This window comes from Acomys minous, assembly GCF_964271855.1.
Source record: "Acomys minous genome assembly, chromosome: 6".
NCBI lineage: Eukaryota > Metazoa > Chordata > Mammalia > Rodentia > Muridae > Acomys > Acomys minous.
Genome location: NC_140487.1, coordinates 3,553,479 through 3,578,017, shown reverse-complemented (window position 1 = coordinate 3,578,017; position 24,539 = coordinate 3,553,479). Strand labels below are relative to the sequence as shown.

General features: G+C 40.1%; 1 protein-coding gene across 9 annotated transcripts in view; it reads right to left on the bottom strand.

Annotated features, from left to right (window-relative positions):
- The window catches only part of POT1 (protection of telomeres 1), a 72,939-nt gene that overhangs the window by 12,683 nt on the left and 35,717 nt on the right, over positions 1 to 24,539 (bottom strand). For 8 of the 9 annotated variants that reach the window (XM_084784766.1, XM_084784764.1, XM_084784771.1 and 5 more), the window contains 6 exons: positions 23,554 to 23,844; positions 20,667 to 20,822; positions 11,901 to 12,070; positions 7,526 to 7,611; positions 4,407 to 4,469; positions 67 to 223 (listed from right to left, as the gene is read on the bottom strand). In XM_084784766.1, coding sequence (XP_084640892.1) covers positions 67 to 223; positions 4,407 to 4,469; positions 7,526 to 7,611; positions 11,901 to 12,070; positions 20,667 to 20,822; positions 23,554 to 23,844 — 923 coding nt within the window. Of the gene's footprint in view, positions 1 to 66; positions 224 to 4,406; positions 4,470 to 7,525; positions 7,612 to 11,900; positions 12,071 to 20,666; positions 20,823 to 21,737; positions 23,518 to 23,553; positions 23,845 to 24,539 lie in introns of those variants that run through there. The other variant, XM_084784772.1, reaches the window with a different exon arrangement.

Genomic DNA, 24,539 nt, shown 5'->3' with positions numbered 1-24,539 from the left:
ATGCATATATAAAAACAAAAAAATGACCTAAATACTTATTTTTTTTTAATTTTGGGAAATACTTACAACGAATGACATTTAGGACAAAGAAGTTTAACAGACTGGAAAAGTTTTCTGGGCATATATGATCTCAGTTTTGCATGGATTCGATATAGTTGAGGAGCTTTTTGCTTCAAAATGGCACACAATGGTGTTTTCTCTAGATATTGGTGATCTGTAAGTACTGTAAAGAAAGTTTTACATTATATCAGAGTAAACAATGTATGGGAGCCTGGGTTGTATTTGGCATGAATGTCGCTGAAGCACAGATTTCCTATAAAGTCAATCTCAGCTATAGTTCCTGTTTCTAGGCATGTACCTACGGCCATGGACACTGCTCTAGGCACAGCGTAGGTACCCATCAAACTGACCACAGGAGCTGAGTCCCCGAGGCAAGGGTGCTCATGCCTCTTTATAGCATTAAATAATACGTGCTTATGCATGTTACCTGTGTAAAACAGTTCACTCCCAACCTGAGCATGCCACAGCTTATGTTCCAACTGGATTTCACCAAAACAAACATTAACGAAACATATTTGGGAATTTCAAGTTCAAGACTGTATGGAACCCTCCCTCCCTAGAGAGCCAGGCTGTGTGGGTGGAGACGGCTGTCAGGGGAGCTGGACCAGCACAGTCATGCGCAGCGTATGGAAGAGGATTTTATTTTATTTTTATCTATCTATTTTTTAAATTTTTTAAAAATTTTTATTTTATTAATTTATTCATATTACATCTCAATGGTTATCCCATCCCTTGTATCCTCCCATTCCTCCTTCCCTCCCGTTTTCCCCTTACTCCCCTCCTCTATGACTGTGACTGAGGGGGATCTCCTCCCCCTGTATATGCTCATAGGGTATCAAGTCTCTTCTTGGTAGCCTGCTGTCCTTCCTCTGAGTGCCACCAGGTCTCCCCCTCCAGGGGATGTGGTCATAGATGGGGCACCAGAGTTTGTGTGAAAGTCAGATCTCACTCTCCACTCAACTGTGGAGAATGTCCTGTCCATTGGCTAGGTCTGGGCAGGGGTTTGAAGTTTACTGCCTATATTTTCCTTGGCTGGTGCCATAGTTTGAACAGGACCCCAGGACGTAGACCCAGAAGTGAGGAGAAGCCCTGCAAACCAGAGACAGTGAGGAAAACTACTTCTGTACATAGCTTTAATGCGACAAAGCCCCTGAGGAGTAAGTGGCTAAGAGCTTGTAGTGCAGGCCTGACCAAATCAGAGGAAAAGGAAGCACTTGCCTCACTTAACCTTCTGAGGTGACATCTGAAGCTTGTGTTACACTCAAATTTAAATAAAAACTGTGAGAGCATAAAGATACCCGGGATATGCTTTAAAACAACTCCCCGAGTGTAATACACTGGTCTCTGCATCTGCCACCTTTATCCTGCCTCTCTCCTTATAACTTTCTAACTGAATTACTGAGAACAACTTCCAGACATTATGTCCTGATTTTTGCTAACATTTTAGTATTTCAGGAGAACACTTTGTCTCACTGACATAGCTGCAGTGCTTGTTTCAAAGACAATTAACATGGACCTAACACTATGATGGGATTATCAGACACTTACGTCTCTCCAATGTCCTTTACCTTCCTGCTCTAATCTTAACAATGCACAGTATTTGTCTTTCACATGTTTACATTCCAACATCCAAATGACCTTCAGTCTATTTGTGTTTCCATCATGACACCGACTTGAAAATTAGATACTGACTTTGCTGAAAAAGCCTACTTTTGGGTACTTTTGCACACCGAGATTCAGATTATGCATTTCTGGCATAGAGACTAAATATATGACACTGGTTCTTAATGCACTCTATGAAGAGATTTATTAGAGAGGACTTTGCCATCCATGGGAGGAAAATTGGTGCAGCTGAGTAAAGGCTGTTCAGCAAAACTTTACTCTGAACTAATTTCCCACTCTTGTAATTAGTAAGGGGGTAACTAGCAAGGGATAAACATGTTATTCTTTATCAAACATTTAGAATCCAATAGTTTAAAACAGACTGATTCACAATAAATAGCACCATGTTTGCAAAATGGTGGTTTTTTTTTAAATCTTTACTTTTTCACTTATTAGGTATTATTCTACCTTTTAAGAGTTTTCTATTCAATCACATTTTATTAATTTTTATTAGCAATCTGAGTTCATACATTCCAGTTTTACTCAAGGAATTCTAACCCACCATTAGCATTTATTTTGATGATCACATTGTCCCAAAGTTGATATTTTCTATTACCTGGGAATTTTTCTTTACTTTTTAGCTATTCAGGATATTCTTGACCTATCTCTAATTTTTTTGTCCTAATTTTATAATCTGCCTTTTCTCCAAAGATACCAGGAATGCTTTTGTAGGTCAAAATTTGTCTGCACATTACATATGCTTATGCTCACAGAGGTCCTTACCTCTGCATAGTAATATCTATAATGGTTTCCACATAGGCATCTAAAGGCTGCGTACAAGGTGACTTCAGTTCCAACAAAACATAAATCTTTAGCCTTTCATCCCATACTTACATCTCCTTTCTCCAAGAGGAGAAACTCTCGTTTTATAGAATTACACATTTAATGAACTACTTAATGAATTATTTAGTGTATTTCTGCTCACTTATTTTCTTATGAATTAAAGCTATTCTTTTTCCAAGTTAGTAAAATAACAGAAATGTATGTGGGAAATGTGTACTATTACTGTTAATATTAAATTTTTAATAGTGTAAAGAATTTCTTAGGTGTATATGTTAAATACATAGTAAAATTTTATTGAATTAATGTCAGGGTAGAATTTATGCCATTAAGCTATTAACACATCCAATGCAATGTATCTTGTAAGTATTATGATCTATAACTTTAAGTATATTTAGAAACATACACATGCACGGGTTCTATATTATATCACTACAGGATGAGGCAGGGAAATCAAAGTTAAACAGAACCACTGACTGCTCCAATGAAAATCTATTGTCACTCATGGGAACAAAGGGACTAGTTGGGAAGTGTGAAGACAGTCATCTGTATGCTGGCTACAGCACTGTGAGTGGGCAGTGTGAAGACAGTCATCTGTATGCTGGGACTGTCCTGTGAGTGGGCAGTGTGAAGACAGTCATCTGTATGCTGGGACTGTCCTGTGAGTGGGCAGTGTGAAGACAGTCATCTGTATGCTGGGACTGTCCTGTGAGCGGGCAGTGTGAAGACAGTCGTCTATATGCTGGGACTGTCCTGTGAGCGGGCAGTGTGAAGACAGTCGTCTGTATGCTGGGACTGTCCTGTGAGTGGGCAGTGTGAAGACAGTCATCTGTATGCTGGGACTGTCCTGTGAGCGGGCAGTGTGAAGACAGTCATCTGTATTCTGGGACTGTCCTGTGAGTGGGCAGTGTGAAGACAGTCATCTGTATGCTGGGACTGTCCTGTGAGCGGGCAGTGTGAAGACAGTCGTCTGTATGCTGGGACTGTCCTGTGAGCGGGCAGTGTGAAGACAGTCGTCTGTATGCTGGGACTGTCCTGTGAGCGGGCAGTGTGAAGACAGTCATCTGTATGCTGGGACTGTCCTGTGAGTGGGCAGTGTGAAGACAGTCATCTGTATGCTGGGACTGTCCTGTGAGCGGGCAGTGTGAAGACAGTCGTCTGTATGCTGGGACTGTCCTGTGAGTGGGCAGTGTGAAGACAGTCGTCTGTATGCTGGGACTGTCCTGTGAGCGGGCAGTGTGAAGACAGTCATCTGTATGCTGGGACTGTCCTGTGAGCGGGCAGTGTGAAGACAGTCATCTGTATGCTGGCTACAGCACTGTGAGCAGGCAGTGTGAAGACAGTCATCTGTATGCTGGGACTGTCCTGTGAGTGGGCAGTGTGAAGACAGTCATCTGTATGCTGGCTACAGCACTGTGAGCAGGCAGTGTGAAGACAGTCATCTGTATGCTGGCTACAGCACTGTGAGCAGGCAGTGTGAAGACAGTCATCTGTATGCTGGGACTGTCCTGTGAGCGGGCAGTGTGAAGACAGTCATCTGTATGCTGGCTACAGCACTGTGAGCAGGCAGTGTGAAGACAGTCATCTGTATGCTGGCTACAGCACTGTGAGCAGGCAGTGTGAAGACAGTCATCTGTATGCTGGGACTGTCCTGTGAGCAGGCAGTGTGAAGACAGTCATCTGTATGCTGGGACTGTCCTGTGAGCGGGCAGTGTGAAGACAGTCATCTGTATGCTGGGACTGTCCTGTGAGCGGGCAGTGTGAAGACAGTCATCTGTATGCTGGCTACAGCACTGTGAGCGGGCAGTGTGAAGACAGTCATCTGTATGCTGGGACTGTCCTGTGAGTGGGCAGTGTGAAGACAGTCGTCTGTACGCTGGCTACAGCACTGTGAGTGGTCTTACTTGTAGCAGAGACTTGTTGACATCGTTCTACCTCATACAGTGATACTGAACCTGATCCGGAGCCTACAGGAAAAGAAAAAGAAATCACACAATTACATAGTTCTTTAAAATGTCCATTAAAAACCTAATGTAAAACTGAAAATAAAGAACAGTATCCAAAGAAAGCAAGGAAAGCCTAAATAAATGTTCACATCGGTTTCCCTCAAATTTAGGTACTCCTAACAAAAGTAAGAGGCATAGTGACAAAATTTGAGAATGTCTTCCTTTTCTTAAAGAATTTAGAATCCAGAACATGATCTCAAAAGGGGAGAACATTTGTGGATTTATACTATATAACTTCAAGGTACAGCAATCAAGAAACTTTTGTATTGATAGAAAAAGTGACAAACCAGGAAAGCAAGGAAGGCTTAAAAGCCAATGCACATTTGACTGTTGACACAGGAAGGTCACTTACAGAGTGCACAGTATTTTTTTTTCTAAGAAATGGCTTTGTAACCACTAAGAATTATTAATAAGAGAGGATTCACACTTAAAAATATACTAATAATTGATGCATTTAAAGTAATAATTATGGCCACTTGATACTTTTGTGGATACTGAATCCATCTAAACACGAAAAGGAGACAAGCAATGCTTCTTACTCCAAGTACCCTTGTCACCACATCTCTCGCATTAAGAAATGATACAAAGAACAGAGAATTAGCCCTAATTGTTCTGTACATCCCACACACCTCATACAGTTATAATTTTAGGACTGTATCATGTTTGTAAGAAATTATGTTTTCAGAACAAAAGAACCGGACACTGATGCTGGATCAGCCTGACAGAATTCATTCCTCTCAGCTTGCTGGACACTGACATCCTGCATCCTTCATGTTCCAGCCCCAAGTGCTTCAGTCGCTGTTCCTCATCAGAACAGGACAGCTCCCAGGACAGCTTCAAAGAAAGCTTCCTATTCCAATTCGTCCAGCATTTTATACTGTCACACACAGGACTTCTATTAAGCCTATAGTTTCTCAACACTTAGAAACTAGACCACAAAAGCTATTCCTAGCTTGTTTAACCATATCCCCAATTTTATTAGGGCCCCTACAAAGGTATTATTCGTCTCAAATCAGCACAAAAAAAACTTAAGAGAACGACCCCCCATTTCTCTTAAGGGGGGGGGGCTGGGTAGGTTCTTGGTCGATTTATTAGGCTATAGATGTTTGTTTTCATTGGGAGTTGGTTATAAGCTATTACTGTTCTTATTCAGAGAGAAAACGAGGTTGGATTAAGGGATGTCTCTCTTTTCCTTTATCTTTCTTTCTTAGGTTTGGAGATAGGGGTTGAAAGAAAGAAGGGGGAATATAGAAATATATAGGGATGATAGGACAAAAAGTAGATTATTGAATCTATTCCTCAACTTAAGGCCTTAATTGTCACCCACAAGGTTATGTTTAATTCATTTGTATAGAATTTATGTATATTGATGCAAAACAAATTTAATTGTGATGCATTGGTATAGAACTCAAAATTTAAGGTTATTCTTTACACACATTATATATATTTGTACTTTTGCATTCTACTTTGAGTTGTACTGTACAATAAAACTCAGAGTAGAATACAAGGTTTACCTCCAATACTTTGGAAGTGTTATTGTAGGCTGTTTAGGATAATTAAGTAATATAAGCTAACTGTTAGTTGATCAAATCATGGTCATGTCAATTACTAGTCTACTTTTATCACAAGAATATACATCCTAGGCATAACAGATAGATACAATTCTATAGATAGATAAAGTAAAATATTTACATAAAGGTCTTCAAAAAACCTCAGAGTCCTACAGAATATAGCATTTAAAGATGTTTTTAATATTTTAAAGATTCACTGACAATGAGCTAGGTTAACTCCTGGCAACACCGAGCCTACCTCAAAGATGATGATGAGCATGAAAGAACCTCCTTATGGAAATAGCTTAAAATGTGACAAACCAGCCACTGGGCAAAGTGTCCTCATTTCTTCCTCAGACAGAATTCTGCCTAAAAATGGGCAAGCTTGGATGCAGCCAGAGTTGACAGCCAAACTCTGCCAAGACAGGGTAAGCAAATCCTCAACAGTTCCTGCCTCACAAATATGTCGGTCAGATATATTGGGCCAGAAGGCTGAAGATGATGCTTCAACGGTATAGAGAATTTTGGGTGACTGTTCAGGCAGCAAACTGTCTATGTCATTTTTTTTTCCTCCACTTTGGAAGCTACTAACCTGCGCTTCCTGTTTACTGTATTAATTTTATTCCTTCTCAAATCTCTGATGGGATTGAAGACCAAATAACTTAGTATTACAATTAAGCTTAGATATTTAGGGTTTAAGATGTTTTTAGGTTGAGATAGATGATTTAAGTTGATGGAGATGCCATATAATAGATACTGATTTATACAGAATTTTAGACTTACCAAGATAGGAAAGATGTTTTCTTCAAAGTTGCCAAATACAAATAGGCAAAACACTATGAATGTAAGATTTACATAATTGCCAATTGTTTCTGGTTTCTTCTTGCTGTATGTAGTTTATTATATATGTGTGTAATAACATAAATGTATATGTAAAAAAATAAAAATAAAAAATTTTCTTAAAAAAAAAAGAGCTACCGACATATGTTCCAGCACAGATCAATCTCAAAACATAGTGTATACAAAAGCAATCCCATTAAGATCAATAATAAGAATATCTTGGAGAAACTTGGGTGACTCATGTTTATGCATTAAACATCTAATACATGTATAAACAAGAACAACTTGGGCTGGTTAAGATAAAGGAGCATCAACATCTTTAGTTCCTTTTAGAAACTGCCAAGGAAAATAGAAATTCATAGAGTTTTTTTAAATAAATGCAAAATACATACAAATACATAAATCAAGTAAACACTATTACTTTAATTTGAAACTGTGATTATATATTTAGGGTGAACCAAGCTTAGTAGTCCATAGGTCAAGATAACTGTTTACAGTTATCCTTTAATGAACATACACACCATATAGGTAGATAATTTGAAAAAAGAGACAGGGAAAAACATTGAAAATGTAAGTGTGCTCCTAAAATTATGAAGAAAAAATGTCAGTGTTATAAATTGTCCTTACTTGAAAGTGCAAAGTTGTCCTCATTTTCTGACTGACAGATACCATTTGTGGGCTGATTCACTGCCAAATTTGCACATTCTAAATCTCTGAAATTAAGGAATATGAGAGAAAATTGTATAAGAATATCAAGAATACGTTTTAGCCATACCCACAAAATCTAGGAATTGATTAAATTATACAATTTGGCATGATTCAAGTCAATGGTCTATAGCTTTTATCAGTGAGAGCTCCAAAGCCCTCAAAACGAACAGCAAAGGAGGTCAGAAAGATATGAAAAGAACAGTTAGTCAGCGAAATACTACAAAAACAAACAAATCTAGGAACATAATGGTTAACATTATCAAATACAATGATGTCACTCAAGGTTGGAAAAAGAATCTAACTCTTGTGGGACTCAGCTGTGGCTGTAGACACAGGGCCTCCCTAGTTTGACCTGAGAGCCTCCTTCAGACTCCTCTTGAAGGCCATCCATCTCCAGTATTCTGTGACTCCATGGCCGTGCAGGGCTTCTTCCTTCCAGGGACCAATGCCTGCCACACTACCATGGACCTCAGACAGGAAGCCTGCGCTCTCCTTTCTGTGCTCCATTCGGCCACCCTCACCCTAGTCCAGTTGCAGCCTACTTGTCTGACCCCCTCCTCCCAACTCACAACAATCCCCTGGGGACTCAACATCTTTGTGCAGATCCAAGGTCTCCCTAATTCTTCCCAGTCGCTTCTCTCAGCCTTTCTTTCTAGTCCATGTCCACTCCTTTGTGACTCTGCATTGACCAGATAAACAGACTTTCTCCCATGGACCCCTTCAGAAGCCAGCAGGCCTATTATAACAGGCCCTAAGAAAAGCAACTCATCCAAAGCACAAAACAAGGACTTAAAAATAGGAAATATAAATTCAAAGACCTGAAAGGGAATATGAATAAATCCTTAAATGACCACCATGAAAATACAAGCAGTTGAATGAAATGCTGATAACAATTCAAGACACGGGAATAGAATTTAGCAAAGAAATAAAAATAATGAAAAGAACCCAAACGGAAATAAAACTGAAAAAGAAACACTAAAGACATAAATTTAAAAAACCAAAATAAACAAACAAACAAAAGAAGCACGCATGGTAAGCCTCAGCAATGGAGTTAAAAAAAAAAATGGAAGAGAGAATTTCAGATTTTGAAGTCAATATAAAAGAAATGGATAGCTTAGTCAAAAGAAAAATGTAAATATAAAATAATCCAGTAAAAAAAAAAAGGAAATTTGGGACACTATAAAAGAACAAATCTATGAATAATAATCTATGATTATAAAGAAAATCCCCAGGTCAAAGATACAGAAAATATTTTTAATAAAATCATAGAAGAAAATTACCCCAGTCTAAAGAAAGATGTTTATCAAGGCACAAGAAGCACGTAGAACACCAAACAGACTAAACCAGAAAAGAAACACTCCATGATGTATAATAACCAAAACACTAAATTAAAGAGAACAGACCAAGTCACATAAAAAGGCGGGTGCATTCAAACACTCTACTTCTCAGTGGAGACTGAAAGCCTAAAGGGGCGGGAATAATGTTCTACAAATTCTGTGAGATTAAAGTTACCAGCCCAGACTACTAAGCCCAGCAAGATTTTACTTATAATTGATGAAGAAGGTATTTCACAATAAAAAAATTTCTATGTACCAATCCAAATCTACAGAAGGCACTACGAAGAAAACTTCAGTCTAAAGAGATGGTTAACTACTCCCAAGAGTAAACAAGAAACAAATAATCCCAGAATGGTTAGTCCAAAAAAGGCCAGCAGGGGAGGTGGGGGAGGCAGTACACCATATCATGACAACAAATACAGCAGGGAGTAATAAACACTGCTCCTTAAAAGCTCTCAATATTAATAGTCTTAATTCTTCAATAAAAAACACAGACTAACAGACTGGATTAGAAAACAGGACCTATCTTTCTGCTACATCCAAGAAACGCCCCACACCACCAACAATAGACATCATCTGAGGGTAAACAAGCAGAAAAAGATATTCCAAGCTAATGGACCCAAGAAAAGAGCAGGTGCAGTTATTTTAATACTTGAAAAAAGACTTCAAGCCAACGCTAATAAATAGATAGAGAAGTACACTATATACTCATTAATAAAAAAAAATCCACCAAGAGGATATTACAATACTAAATATTTATGTACCAAATACAAAGGGCAGCTAACGTCACAGCAATAGTGGATGACTTCTACATCTCACTCTTGACAGTGCACAGATCATCCAGCAAAAGCTTACCAGAGGTATGCTATATAACAATATAAATCAACTGCATCCAGCAGGTATGTAAGAACACTTTACCCAAATAGTAAAGAATACACTTTGTTCTCAGTAGCCCATAGAACTTTCTGCAAATTTGATTATATCCTTGGATACAAAACAAGTCTCAACAGCCACTTAAAAAAAAATTGAAATCATAGCCTGCCCTTTATAGGACCACTATGGAGGCTGTACATAGTGACAACAGAAATGGGAAAACACACACAAACTCATTAAAACGGAACAACTCACTCTTTGTGAAATGAAAATTGGGTCAAGGTTGAAATAGATAAGGAAGAAATTAAAAATTTTTTATGGTTGAATGAAAGTGAAAACAACATATTTAAAATTATAGAACACAATAATTAAAGACAGCTCTAAGAGGCAAGCTCATAGTACTAACTGCCTACATCTAAAAACTGTAGGAATATCATATAATGTAAAGACATGCTTGAAACTTCTAGACAAATAAGAATAACTAATACCTCAAAAGAGAAGTTGGAAAAAGATAATCAGGCTCAGAATTAAAATCAGTTTCACTCAGCTATAAACTGCAAAACCTACCCTCCTATAATATGTACTGTGCAATAGTGGTACAAATGTTACACAGGTAACATACCACTTTTATAAACTGGACTTAAGCTGAGCATTAGTCATCCTTACCAGGGAAGCAGTAGATGGTGGTTAACAAAGTGATACAACTGAGCAATAGGCAAAGAGCTGGACGTTTCTGGAGCACTCACCCCTGAGGGGGCTGTCTTTATCAAACTGTTGCCCTCAAGGCTCAGGGACAGAAGGCAGAAAGACTGTGAAAGCCAAGGGTGATAATGATTCAAGATACAGCATCTTCCAGACACAAAAGGACTGATGTACACATGAACTCAGAGACCATCCTAACATACATATGACCTACACAGGTTCAAACCAGACAAAACCTCAGCACTGAGAAGGAGAAGTGGACACAAAGGCCCACCCCTGACCAAGATGTTATTTGCAACTAATATCTGCTGGAAAAGAGGAAGACAGTTTTCACCAACGTAGTGTCACTTGGTATATCAACCACTCCAGGGCAGGTCCTATGCTTATAAGTAGGACTCTGCTTTGCACACTGTTATTTTAATACTTTTCTTATTTTCTACATGTCTGGCTGACTTTCTGTTTAGTTTATCTATTTGGTTTGTTTTTCTTTTTTTTTTTTTTATTAAAAAAAAGGTGGGTAGAAATATGGGGGAGGATATAGGAGTAATTAAGGAAGAGAAAATAATGACCAAATATATAAAAACTTTTAATTAAAATTATTACAAAAGTGAAATAATGTTCTGACATACTGTGCATTAAAATAACATGGAACTAGTAAATAGAAACCAAATGTCGACGGCAACTAAAGAAAATTAAAACTTGGATGACAGTAATTTTATTTCGGTGTATATAAAGTAGTGTACTTTCTCTTTAAAGATATATGGATTTCTTCCTATAAAATATAGGTTTCTGTTCACCAAGGAAAAAACAGACCAAATTTACAACATGCTATTTTCTAAAAACTTTTAAAATACCCTTTAAAATGTTTTTAAAACGTGACATACTGCCAACCCTTGTGATGTATTTAAGAACCCTAAAAGGATCTCCCCCCCCCCAACACACACACAATATTATTAAGTAAGTTCTTGCAGTCGTGGTATGTAGTTCTCAGTTGGTAAACTGGCTGGACCCGACTTGCCACTGTCTGTTGCTACAGCTGATTAATGCAGCAAATGGGAAAGCACATGACAGGATGAGAAGGAGCTCTAACCGCTGGGCCAGACTCGGCTCTAATGGTGGTTAGTGACTCACTACTTGCACGTAAAATCACTTGCTTCATTTGGCTTGCTTAGTTTCAGAAAAACAGGAGGTAGAGGTAGAAATATAGTGCATTGGTACCATCTGCCTGCAGTGAAGAGTCTGAGTCTGATTTTCAGCAAGGCAGAGAGGAGAAACAGGAGCAAGACTAAGGCCTCACATAGCCTCAGGAACAATGCTACCTTACAAAATAAACTAATAAATATCTCATTTATATTTTCCAAGCAGAGATAAAAAATACTCACTTTTTCAGCTGATCCACGCATGAGCTTGTTTCTGGCAAAACCCTGATGCCCCGACCATAACTGGTCCCTCCATGGAGATGAAACTCCAGCCTTAACAGGGAACTGCTGGTTTCTGAATTAACAGACTGAAGTTTGGTATGGAGGCTATAGATTCTAAGAAAGCTTCCAATCTAGGAGAAGATTATTTAAGAATAGCATTTTATAAAAAAGAATTAAAACAATTTCTGACATTTGAAAATTTCATAATCAACAGGAGGCAATAACCAAGAACACAACAACAGGGGACCCTGTGCGAACCAAGAAGGCGCTGGAAGCAGGACAGCACCGTGCCCAACGTCAGCCGCACAGACTCCACGTCAGGTCTGAAACCGGCACAGGAGCATGCTTGTGCACACACCCATGTGCACAGCACACAACATAAGCAGGCCCATTTCATAAGTCCATCAATAAAATACAGTGAAGTAATTTAAGATCTAAATGAAATTCTATTTGATATTTTGAAAAGAACTTGTTTGAACTGAACTAAAATGGTATTAAAATGTGGCGTAAAAATCTCATCACTATGACACATTAGAAAAAACTACTAATGTCGTTTAATCAAAATAAAATAACATCATAGCTTTATTTACCCAACAGGTTAACTTCATTGCTAGCACAGAAATGCTCCTTCCTTACACTCTGATTGTTGTTATACATTTGTGTCACCACATGCTTTTCCTTTTCCTACACATTTGATGGAGAATAAAATTCCAATGCAACATTAGTACTTTTATCACAATCTTGTGAAAAACATTCAGAGATCTCAAATCTAAGATTAAAACAGAATTCTGAACTAACTACTTTATAGTCAGTGTCAGCTATTTTCTAAATTTGGCCAAAACATCTTTACCTAAAGAATTTAAGATTTTCTTAATTGAAGATCTCACATGAGGAAACATAGTAGTGTGTTCAGAGACACTGGCATCCAGAGCTTGTGCTGCTGCCTGAGCCTCTAGTGTCAGCTATAGGGAAGATACTTTGTGCTCACACGTTCAAACCCAGGCAACCCCATTTAAAAAAATAAAATATAAAGACACTGACATCTACCCACAGGTACAAGTACAAAATATGCATTTTTGTATAAACTTATCAGCAAAATGGGATGCAAACAAGGACATTAATTCACTTGCATAAAAACAGTATTCTTGAGTGTCAGTTAAGATGAGTGAGAAGCCACTTTTTTCCTTTTCCCTATAAATTCAGTATAATAATGGTAACATTATATATGTGAAAAGAAGCATCAAAGGAAAAGAAGAGGTCAGTAGGGCATAGAAATGGGGAGGGGAGGGAGGGAGGCATGGAGGAAGGGAAACCAAGCAAACAAGGCTCCACAAAGACTACCCCTCCTTGTTAATCTTTAGCTCTGGTGGAGCAGGAACAGTAGACAGTAAGGAAGAAGCAGCTACACTGGCAGCACTGCTCCTTCACTCCCACGGTCCGCGTGCATGCTCTGAGGAGGCAGGAAGAGATAAACAGTCTGTGCTCTAACTGCCTTTACCTGCTCTACATCAGAGGTGGAAAAGGGAATACAGAGGTTCATGGAACAAACGTAAAACACAATAGAAACATGTACTTTCCATGAGAGTTCCACAGTGAGACACTAGAATAATAAACATGAAAATATGAGTGTATGCTTCCTGGAATGTTTTCTACTTCTTGATTATACATTAGTACAGCATGTCTACAGTACAAATGTCTATACTCTTCAAGAGACTAGAGAGAAGGCTGATGCAGAGGTAAGACCTCTCCTAGGAGATAAAAAGCTAAGGCATCTGAAGTATCATTTCGTTCACATTAAAATTTAAATTTAAGGCAATTTCAGCCAGACACTTCCACGTCTTTCATGACTTCTAACAACTTATTCCAAAAACATGTATGTAACAAAAAAGTCAAGACCATTCTGAAGAGCAGGTTGTGGGGCAAGGCCAAGTGTAATGTGCGTGCTAAGGAGATGGAGGGAACAGCTCTGTGCTGGCAAGAGAGAGAGACTAGAAGGGCAAGACACTGAGCACAGCGGAGGTTAAGAATATCCTGTATGTGGCTTTACTGTGGAGGAATCTACACTAATTGTGGTAAAATCTGCAGGAGAAAATGTGAGGTGGCAGCTGCATGGTACTTAGTGTGGGTCTCCTTCACTACACTGAACTAGTGTACAAAACGTACAGGGCAGCAGGGAGCTTATATCTCTGAATAGATCAGAGTAAAGATGACAAATTGTTATGACCAGAAATGCCTTCTAGAGGCAGCATTGTATTTTTATAAAACTTGAGTAAATATTATGAAATGTGCCTGATGCTCTATTAAGAAAAAGTATTGTTTAGTCTTGTTAGTTATGCAATAGCTACAAGCTAAAGAATTAATAATGAAAAACATATAAGTGCAGTGTATTCTGTTACAAACATCTAGTCAGTAGATATCCATTAACAATAAATAGTTAGAAAGTAGTCCCCATGCCTGCCTCTACAAAAGAGTCCTCCACAGTTTTTTATACATTGATATAGTGTTTTTATTTTTCCCTCTGGCTAATTGCAATTATTGGGCCACTAAATGACAAAATGTGATTCTGAGTATGTATATTTTATGCTGTTTTAAGAACTGCAGCAAGGTAAGAGTGTATTATTTATGGAGTTGATACTGTGCTTCCTAATAAAGTCATGATTTTAAAAAATTTCCTCGCTGCTAGACACAAATTATAAAACTATCTCATGCATGCCAATATGAAAATGCACATATGAACATCTGTCTTGAAATGTGAAGAAGGTATTTGCACCAATGACTGAAGATTTCCTACTGTCTTAAAAGATTCCTACTGTTTCAGAAGTTGTCAGAATATAAATAAAAGTGGTATCAAGGAGCAGTAAATAACGTAAGGCTATATCACACAGAGAGAAAATTCTTTGCATCTTGATTTTTGCTCTGTGAATGATTTAGTGCTGTGATGTCTTTGGGAGAAATGACGTGCCATCTATTTTCCTAATTATGTGTGCTCACGTCACCCTCTAGTGGACAATGCAGAGGATACCATGGCTAAGAGCTCATCCACAGCATTCTTCAACTGCCTATCCAGCAGATAATTCTTTGGTCCTCCCTGCCCTGACAGCCTTTGCAACTTGCAACGTGCTGTTCAAAATTTAGCGAAGAGAAAGAGGGAAGGCCTAGAAACATGTGTAGTTATGACAGCACAGCAGGGAAAGGGAAGAGATTCTAATGATGGAATGGTCTAAGCAGATAATGGAGCTAAGTAAAAGGGTACACCCTTCACCTCACTGAGGAGCCACTCCTGTGTACTGTGAAAGCACTTTCAAATGCGGACTTATTGTTATTCTTGTTCACAAAGGAAATAAATCAGCATAGACAGAATCTTCAGAGAAAAACTCAAAATCTATCTTCAAAAGTATTTTCCCCAAGCACAGGAGCCTAGAAACACACACACACACACACACACACACACACACACACACACACACACACACACACGGCAGTTTGTAACACAATATAAGAGTGCAAGTGTTTTCTGCTCTGGGACATTTGTATAATAAAAGAGAACAGCGCTGGACTGAACATACGTAGTTTTATTTCTGTGTTTTCTCTTCTTAAATATAGGTTGCAATGCTGTACAGCTAATATCATTTCCTTTCAGTGTTCATTAGACCTGGAAACAGACACTGCTGATTTAACTTCCAAATGCCTTAGTTTCTCATATAGTGGAATGAAGCCTGTACTTCTATCTTGAGATAATATCAAAATCACCTTGAGTGCCTGGCAAACATTACTCTGGGTGTTGTTATTCAGGATAGTGCTATCTGCTATAGGAGACTTTCATAATCTATAGATAATAATGAAAAAAATACTATTCTCCATCATTTGTGAGTTTAAATTTAGTAAGAACTGTCACATTTCCCTAGACAGTAAGCGAGGTCTACAATTCACACAAACGCATGCAAATTACTGCATGTGGTAGACGTGGTATAATACTTTCTCAAAGTCATATGTGGACATAATATGGACATGTCCACAGTCCATCTAACCAACCCAGAGAGTTTCAAGGCAACTAAGTTTCAAGAACCTTAGTCCCATGTCCACCCCAGAAAACTACTGTGACCTCACTAAGGCAACCCTGCGAGGCCAGTGTTCAAGTCTCCCTGGACAGACGGTGACCTGTATTCATACAGTCACGCAGGACCAGACTTCCTTCTGGCTGTCTGCACCCGGGCGTAGTGGTTTATGCCACAGGAGCTGCAGAATGCGCATGAGCAGGAGCCAGAAAGCTGCTGAGCACGCTGCTTCCGACTCGCAGAGCCTGCTCCAGCACATACCAAGAACTCTACATCTTTTGGGGAGAAAAAAAATACAAGGAGATTCTAAAGAAAATATGCGATATTTTCTTTATTGAATCTGAAATTTTGTTTCCTATAATAACTTGAAGACTTTATAAAAGAATAATATTTTGCATCATGCATGTAGTATATGATGAAAAGACACACATATGCATTGTTTCTAGACTTCTAAGCTACTTATAAGTGGACTGTACAGATAAAAACCAGGAGTAGTAGTTTTACATATACATGTTGTCCAAATGCCACCCACTCAAATAAAACAATTTGTCATTATCATTATTATTATTATCATTATTATTATTATTATTATTATTATTTTTTGGTTTTTCGAGACAGGGTTTCTCTGTGTAGCCTTGGCCATCCTGGACTCACTTTGTAGACCAGGCTGGCCTCGAACTCACAGCGATCCACCTGCCTCTGCCTCCCGAGTTCTGGGATTAAAGGCGTGCATCACCAAACCCAGCTCAATTTGTCATTATTATGGTGGCGTTGAACACTGCTTTAGTGATGGCCTTCTGATGGTTAAAACTGTATTATTAATCTTATCCCTCATTAAATCTACAATTTCTTTTTGAAGAGTTACTAATATCTTATATAGCTCTGTTGATTTAAAAGTAACAGTTCTTACATCACAATGTTTTTTACAATAGCCAAAAATTTGTAGCCATAATAAATAAAAAAATCCCAACAACGAGAAGTCCTCTTTAGAGTTGTTGGTCAAAATTGTCTAAGAGACTCCTAAAACTTCAGCTATTTCTGTTACATCCAAAAGGTGGACAGCACCATGCTTAAAACACCATGACTTTGGACAGCATCATGCTTAAGACACCATGACTTTGGACGGCATCATGCTTAAGACACCATGACTTTGGATGGCACCATGCTTAAAACACCATGACTTTGGACGGCATCACGCTTAAGACACCATGACTTTGGACGGCACCATGCTTAAGACACCATGACTTTGGACGGCACCATGCTTAAGACACCATGACTTTGGACGGCATCATGCTTAAGACACCACGACTTTGGCCATAGGGCTCAGAAAACCTGAGCTGGATCTCATCTGAAAGTTGGCACCATTGGGGCACTGTTGTGACAGGTCTGCTAGTGATTTTGTACCACACTAGGGCACTGTTGTGACAGGCCTGCTGGTGATTTTGTACCACACTGGGGCACTGTTGTGACAGGCCTGCTGGTGATTTTGTACCACACTGGGGCACTGTTGTAACAGGCCTGCTGGTGATTCTGTTTGGAGGGATATTTTGGTGAAGAGTGTGGATGCTTTTTGCTCTTATCTAAAAGTCCACCTGAGGCTAAATTGGGAGTTATGAACTAACAGCTTTGACAAATGACATTTCCAAACAAGCTAGCATTGACTGTGCTGTGTGGCTGTTAGTGGCCAGTCTCAATGCAAATCTATAATCACAATGAACAAGAAAACACACAAGATGTACAGCCGGAGGGAAAAGGAGCATCAGAAGTCTCCACAGATTAAAGAAAAGCCTAATGCTAAGTGAAATAAAGGGAGTGGTGACCTCAGAGCAAGACCTCAAAGCTAAGCTTCCAAGTTTTGAAAAGGAATTAAAGAAAAGCTTACAGCCAGGCAAAGTGGTACACGTCTTCAATTCTCACGCTTGGATGGCAGAGTCTGGTGGATCTTTGAGTTCAAGGCCACCTTGGTCTACAGAGCGAGGTCCAGGACAACCAAGCTTAGGCAGTGAAGGGAACCACAAAATAGACAGCAGGTGATGACGTAATGCACGGGGAGATGGGGGGAGTCGTGGGGGAGCAGGGAGATGGACACAGTTCAGTCCCAGCAAACAGCACAGCTCGGCAGCTTTAGAGTCAAGGAAAGAAGAATGAGGCTATGTAATGTCCCTCAACAGCTAAGGAAAGCCTGAGGCTAGGCGTGTGTCAGAGGTGTCCTGCATGGAGCCTAAGGCTAGGCATGTGTCAGGGGTGTCCTTGCATGGAGTCTGAGGTTAGGCGTGTGTCAGGGGTGTCTCTGCATGGAGCCTGAGGCTAGGCATGTGTCAGGAGTGTCCTGCATGGAGCCTGAGGCTAGGCGTGTGTCAGGGGTGTCCTTGCATGGAGTCTGAGGTTAGGCGTGTGTCGGGGGTGTCTCTGCATGGAGCCTGAGGCTAGGCATGTGTCAGGAATGTCCTGCATGGAGCCTGAGGCTAGGCATGTGTCAGGGGTGTCCTGCATGGAGCCTGAGGCTAGGCATGTGTCAGGGGTATCCTGCATGGAGCCTGAGTCCCTGCATGGATACCCATGGGAAACTTTGAAAATGAAGCCTTGTTTGCTTTGCAGATCCAAAGATGCTGGAGATGCCAGTGCTGTGGGCTATCTGCTGAGGATGTGGGAGATGCCGGTGCTGTGGGCTATCTGCTGAGGATGTGGGAGATGCCGGTGCTGTGGGCTATCTGCTGAGGATGTGGGAGATGTCGGTGCTGTGGGCTATCTGCTGAGGATGTGGGAGATGCCGGTGCTGTGGGCTATCTGCTGAGGATGTGGGAGATGCCGGTGCTGTGGGCTATCTGCTGTGGATGTGGGAGATGCCGGTGCTGTGGGCTATCTGCTGAGGATGCGGGAGATGCCGGTGCTGTGGGCTATCTGCTGAGGATGCGGGAGATGTCGGTGCTGTGGGCTATCTGCTGAGGATGCGGGAGATGCCGGTGCTGTGGGCTATCTGCTGAGGATGCGGGAGATGTCGGTGCTGTGGGCTATCTGCTGAGGATGCGGGAGATGCCGGTGCTGTGGGCTATCTGCTGAGGATGCGGGAGATGTCGGTGCTGTGGGCTATCTGCTGAGGATGCGGGAGATGCCGGTGCTGTGGGCTATCTGCTGAGGATGTGGGAGATGCCGGTGCTGTGGGCTATCTGCTGAGGATGCGGGAGATGCCGGTGCTGTGGGCTATCTGCTGAGGATGCGGGAGATGTCGGTGCTGTGGGCTATCTGCTGAGGATGCGGGAGATGCCGGTGCTGTGGGCTATCTGCTGAGGATGCGGGAGATGCCGGTGCTGTGGGCTATCTGCTGAGGATGTGGGAGATGCCGGTGCTGTGGGCTATCTGCTGAGGATGTGGGAGATGCCGGTGCTGTGGGCTATCTGCTGAGGATGCGGGAGATGCCGGTGCTGTGGGCTATCTGCTGAGGATGTGGGAGATGTCGGTGCTGTGGGCTATCTGCTGAGGATGCGGGAGATGCCGGTGCTGTGGGCTATCTGCTGAGGATTTGGGAGCTAACAAAGAGCAGAACTAGCCCAGGAGAAATAAGTGTGCTGGAGTCAAGAAAGCTTAAAGAAGTTGGAGCTCTGAAGAGTGCTTTGACATCAGACATAAAATGCAGAGTTTGGAGTTTTCTCAGCTGGTACTCAGCCTTGCTTTGGTCTAGTATTTCCTCACTATGCCCCCTTTCCTCTCTTTTGGAATGGTAATGTATATCCTGTGCCATTATATGTTTGAAGAATAAGATTTCCTTTTCGCTTTTGATTTTATAGATTACAGTTATGAGATTGCCAAGAGTCTCAGAAGAGATTTTTGGACTTTTGAACAGGGTTAAGACTATGATAGACTATGGGAACTTTTGAGGTTGGACTGAATGCATTTCTGCATTATGGTATGGCTACAAGCCTACGGGGGGCCAGGCAGGGGAATATGGTGGTTTGAATAGGTATGACCCATTTAGGCCAACAGGGAGTGGCACCATCACGGTCTTGCTAGAGGAAATGTCACTGGAGGTGGGCTTTGAGGTCTCAGAAGCTCAAGCCAGGCCCAGAGGCTCACTCTTCCTGCTGCCTGCTGATCTAGAGACTGCTGATCCTGGCTCCTTTCCCGGCGCCCTGTCTGCCTGTGCAACCCATGCTTCCTGCCATGATGATAACGGACTAAACCTCTGAACGTGTGGCCAGCAGCAATGACATGCTTTTCTTTACAGCAGCTGTTGTGGTCATGGTGTCTCTTCACGGCAACAGAAATCCTAACTAACACAATACCAAATGGCTAGGTCTGAAAACACATGTAAGCAGTATTTATATAAGGATGGAGCTCATAGTGTTTATATATTTAGGAAACACACACATAATTAAGACAAAATAGGTCATGCAATTTGAAAGAGTAAGGGAGGGGCAATATATGAAAGGGTGGAAGGAAGAAAGGGGAGGAGGATAACGGTGTAATTATATTCTCAAATAAAAAATGTTTAAATGTAGGTATATATAAACACACTCAAAGTTAGATACTCATTTTATAACTAAAACTTTAAGACAAATAAATCCAAAGTTAATTTCTAGCCAAATATCACCTACAAATATTATATGAACAAAAATCACAAAATTAAAAAGAATATAAATACAAAAATAGCATGCATCTGTGTACTCAACATCACCTTCAGGGACTTTGCCACTTGAACATGGTTATCATAGACTAGAATGTCTATCACCAGGCTTTGTAGCTGCAGAATGTGATTCAAGTCACCTTCGAAAGTAAGATCCTGCATGGAAACTCTCCAAGAGGGAAACACTGTCCTGGTCCCGTCCCACACCTGCCATGAACACAGAAGCAAAGCTTACTGACCTTCATACAACAGCACCGAGGTAAGCCCAAAATGAATTAATGTATGCTGCTAAATATCTTTATTACTTTAAAATGTACTATGAATCATTCTGTGATTATGAAAAGGATAAAGATGAACTAATGGTGATTTGCAGATAATTAAAATGAAGTAGTTTCTGTGTGATACCACACAAATATCATCTAGCTGTGGACTGTGTGTTTTTATTCATTCTATGCTCAAATACCACTCCCATTCCTCCCTTTCCTTCCTCCCCTTCCTCCCTCCCCTTTCTTCCTCTCCTTCCTTCCTCTCCCTCTTTTTCTCCTCTGTCTACACCCCTCAGCTAGGGATATGTATGACTTCTGGTTACTCCATAAAAAGAAAGGAGAAAAGGAAGAAAAAAATATATAAAGCAAAAACCAAACAAATGAACAAACAACAACAACACACACACAAAACAAAAAACCCAAAACTAATTAAGCCCATTGAAACAAACAGATTGTGCCTATTTCAAAGCCAGCATCAGGAAACCAGAATATCTTAAAGAAATTTAAACTTACAAGTATTTTTCAGCATCTACATAACATGAGCGAAGTAATAGAGAAAGAGTGGAATAATGCTTTGTATACTGATTTTTGAGGTCAGGAAAGATGTTCCAGGAACTGGTAATGGACATCACTGTTGCAGAAGACATTAGTCTGGTTTCTACGACTCATGTCCAGCATTTTACAATTGCCTGTACCTCCACTTTTAGGGAATCTAAGATACTTTCTGGCTTTTCCAGATACCTGTGTGTGTATATACATACATACATACATACATACATACATACATACATACGTATATACATACATACATATATACATACAGGTAATTAAAAAATAAAGCCTAGATCAGACTGGCCTGGTGCATGTCTATGGGGGATTTGTTTTTGATCACTGATTCATGCAGGAGGGTCCAGTCCACTGTGGGCAGCAGCATCCTTGGGCTAACAGTACCAGCTCCTCCATAAGCCAGTAAACAAGTAGCATCCTTCGTGATCTCTGCCACATGTCCTTGGCTGTGCATGACTCCTACATCTGGAGAAAATGAAGCCTGGAATAGACACTAAGCTCTGGATTGAGAGTGTTTCCTAACCTCCCTCTGGCCTGTGATCTGGAGGTGTAGCCAAATAGCACTTCCCTTTTCTAAGTTAATTTTGGTCGAAGTGTCTTATCAAAGCAACAGAAATGATACTGCAGCACATGGCTACTGAGAACTAGAAATGGATATATTGTGATTACTAAAAAAAGATGAAGGCCGCAGTGGGGGGAGCTGACCACGCTTCTCCCCCCGCAGGGGCTCCTGGCACTCAGCAGCTTCTAGGGAGGAAGAATCACTTTTCTCTGGGAATGTGACCATTGGTGGGTTTACCAAGCTGCAGTGAATGGACTCACACTTAAACATGTGTGGTCAGCATTAAATAGCCTTAGTGAGTTATTAAAGGGGGAAAGGAAAGGAAGTTCAGGTGGGGATGGGATGTCTTGTGGGAGTGAATGAGAGGGAGCGAAGGGAGCAACAGGAGGTGGATATGATCACATTTCATTGATATACTTATGAACTTCTCAAAGAGTACATTTGAAAAGACAACATAATAAACTCTCCAAGGTGGACCTATCTGAAAATGGATTATCTATTAAAATGGCCTACAGGTATACATTGGTTCTTTAGAGAGAAATATTCAGTTTTGACTCTATCAGCTACAGGGCGGTTAACAGCCGTTAACAGTCCACAGTTGCTGTCTGAGAAGTGTGTCTTTGTTCTTGATAATATTGAGCAGTTAGTTAATAAATGGTCACATTAAGGATGTCACATTGGCAAGGGAACCCTAGATAATTTTGTTTGCTTTGTTCAGCTTACCTTTACTTGACTTTAACTTTCCTTAAAAGTTACTTTCTATGCTCTGTTTATATCAAGCTGTTACTTTCCACTTCAAAAACTTGGTATTTTATTCAGTGATTTCTATTTTTCAACATTCCTGCAAAATGTGCCAGCAGTAACAGTAATGCTAAACCTTGTCTTATGCAAGCACCACAACATTCCATTTCTTGGCTGATTATTCCGAACAGACACCAGAGAATTAAGCACAGGATTTCTGTCAAAGAAGTACTGTTACAAAATCCTCTATAATATGGTTAAGCAAGGAAAGCGATTAGGTAACTACCTTCCACAGGTTATTCGTGGTATAGGAGTAAAGATTACATACCATTTATGTGACTGCATTTTTTTTAACTGTTTAAAAACAAAACAAAAATAACAACAAACATTTCAAAGTTACTTATGCCTATTCTGATGAGCCAGACAGCGAAAGACACGGGGCAGACTTAATGGCAGTGTACCCAGAAAGAAAGTAGGCGGGTGACAACATAGCTGACTTTCACAAAGCAGCAGAAGTAGCAAGACAGAAGTGTCATTAAAGATATAACAGAATTCTGTATGTTATTACTAAAGATGGAATGAATGTCACAGTATCTAAAATTCATAACTGATAATACGTTTTTCTTTGAACGGGAAGCACAAAGAAATGAAGGAATAGCATTATGTGAAAAGGAGGATATCTCCAAAAACAATGTATTAAAACTAATTCATTATAAAACACAGTTTACAAACACTCTATCAGAATGTTGCAGCATGACAGTTAGGAAGCACTAAAGCATAATTTCAAGTATTTAAATTATACCTTTAGAAGAAATGCTGTTCCGTCCACTTCTGCCTTACCCAGAAGCTGACAGGTCAGGTCATAGTACTGCATGGGCTGAGCGTCACACAGCTGCACCACAGTTGAAGAGGCTGAAATGTGTGTGGACGCCCATATCCGCAAGGCTTCCACCACTTTTTGGTCCGCATCAGTGAAACTAAACTGTTTGCTTGAAGTCCGTGCTATGACAGGAGTCCCTAAAGTCCCTTCAAATGTCAAAGATGCGAAACCAGGGCTGTTGATCCCCTGAAGCTCATTTTTATAGACTTGGATCTAAGAATGTGGGAAAAAGTGAAAATTCAAATCTCAGGAAGCAAAGAAACTGGAAATGACATATTTTTCTGGGATAAGTAACACAATAATAATTTTTATTGACTTAGCTCACAAAGCAATATAATCAATAGATGCCAAGATCCCTAACTATGAAACATTTAAAACACCGAAAAATTATATTTAAAAAAAGTAAGCAACAGTATTCCAATTCTATTAAACTTGCCTTTTTACATTCATGAGGTTTATTTTCAGATTTACTCATTTTTTGTGCATCTATGTTTTGCCTACATGTATGTCTATGAGCTGGTGCTGGATGGATCTGGAATGACAGTTAGTTGTGAGATGCCATGTGCGTGCTGAGAACGGAACCCAGGTGCTCTGCAAAAACAGCCAGTGCTCTTAACCACTGAGCCATCTCTCCAGCCCCCAACTTACGAGACTTTATTAACCATAATTTTCACAAGGTGAAAGTATAATGTGACAGTTATTAATGTGGTATAGTGAAATCCTGAGCACATAAATCTGTGAAGTAATGTGAGCACGCTGAACCATGTTGTGAGGACTTTTACTCATTCATTTTAATTTGTTTAACATTTTAATTTGCTTAGCACACTTTTTTAAAAAACTTACAGTATCGACTGTAAAACTGTTTGATAGACTCAATGTCTGGGCCACTGTGGAGTTGGTTTGGTTTT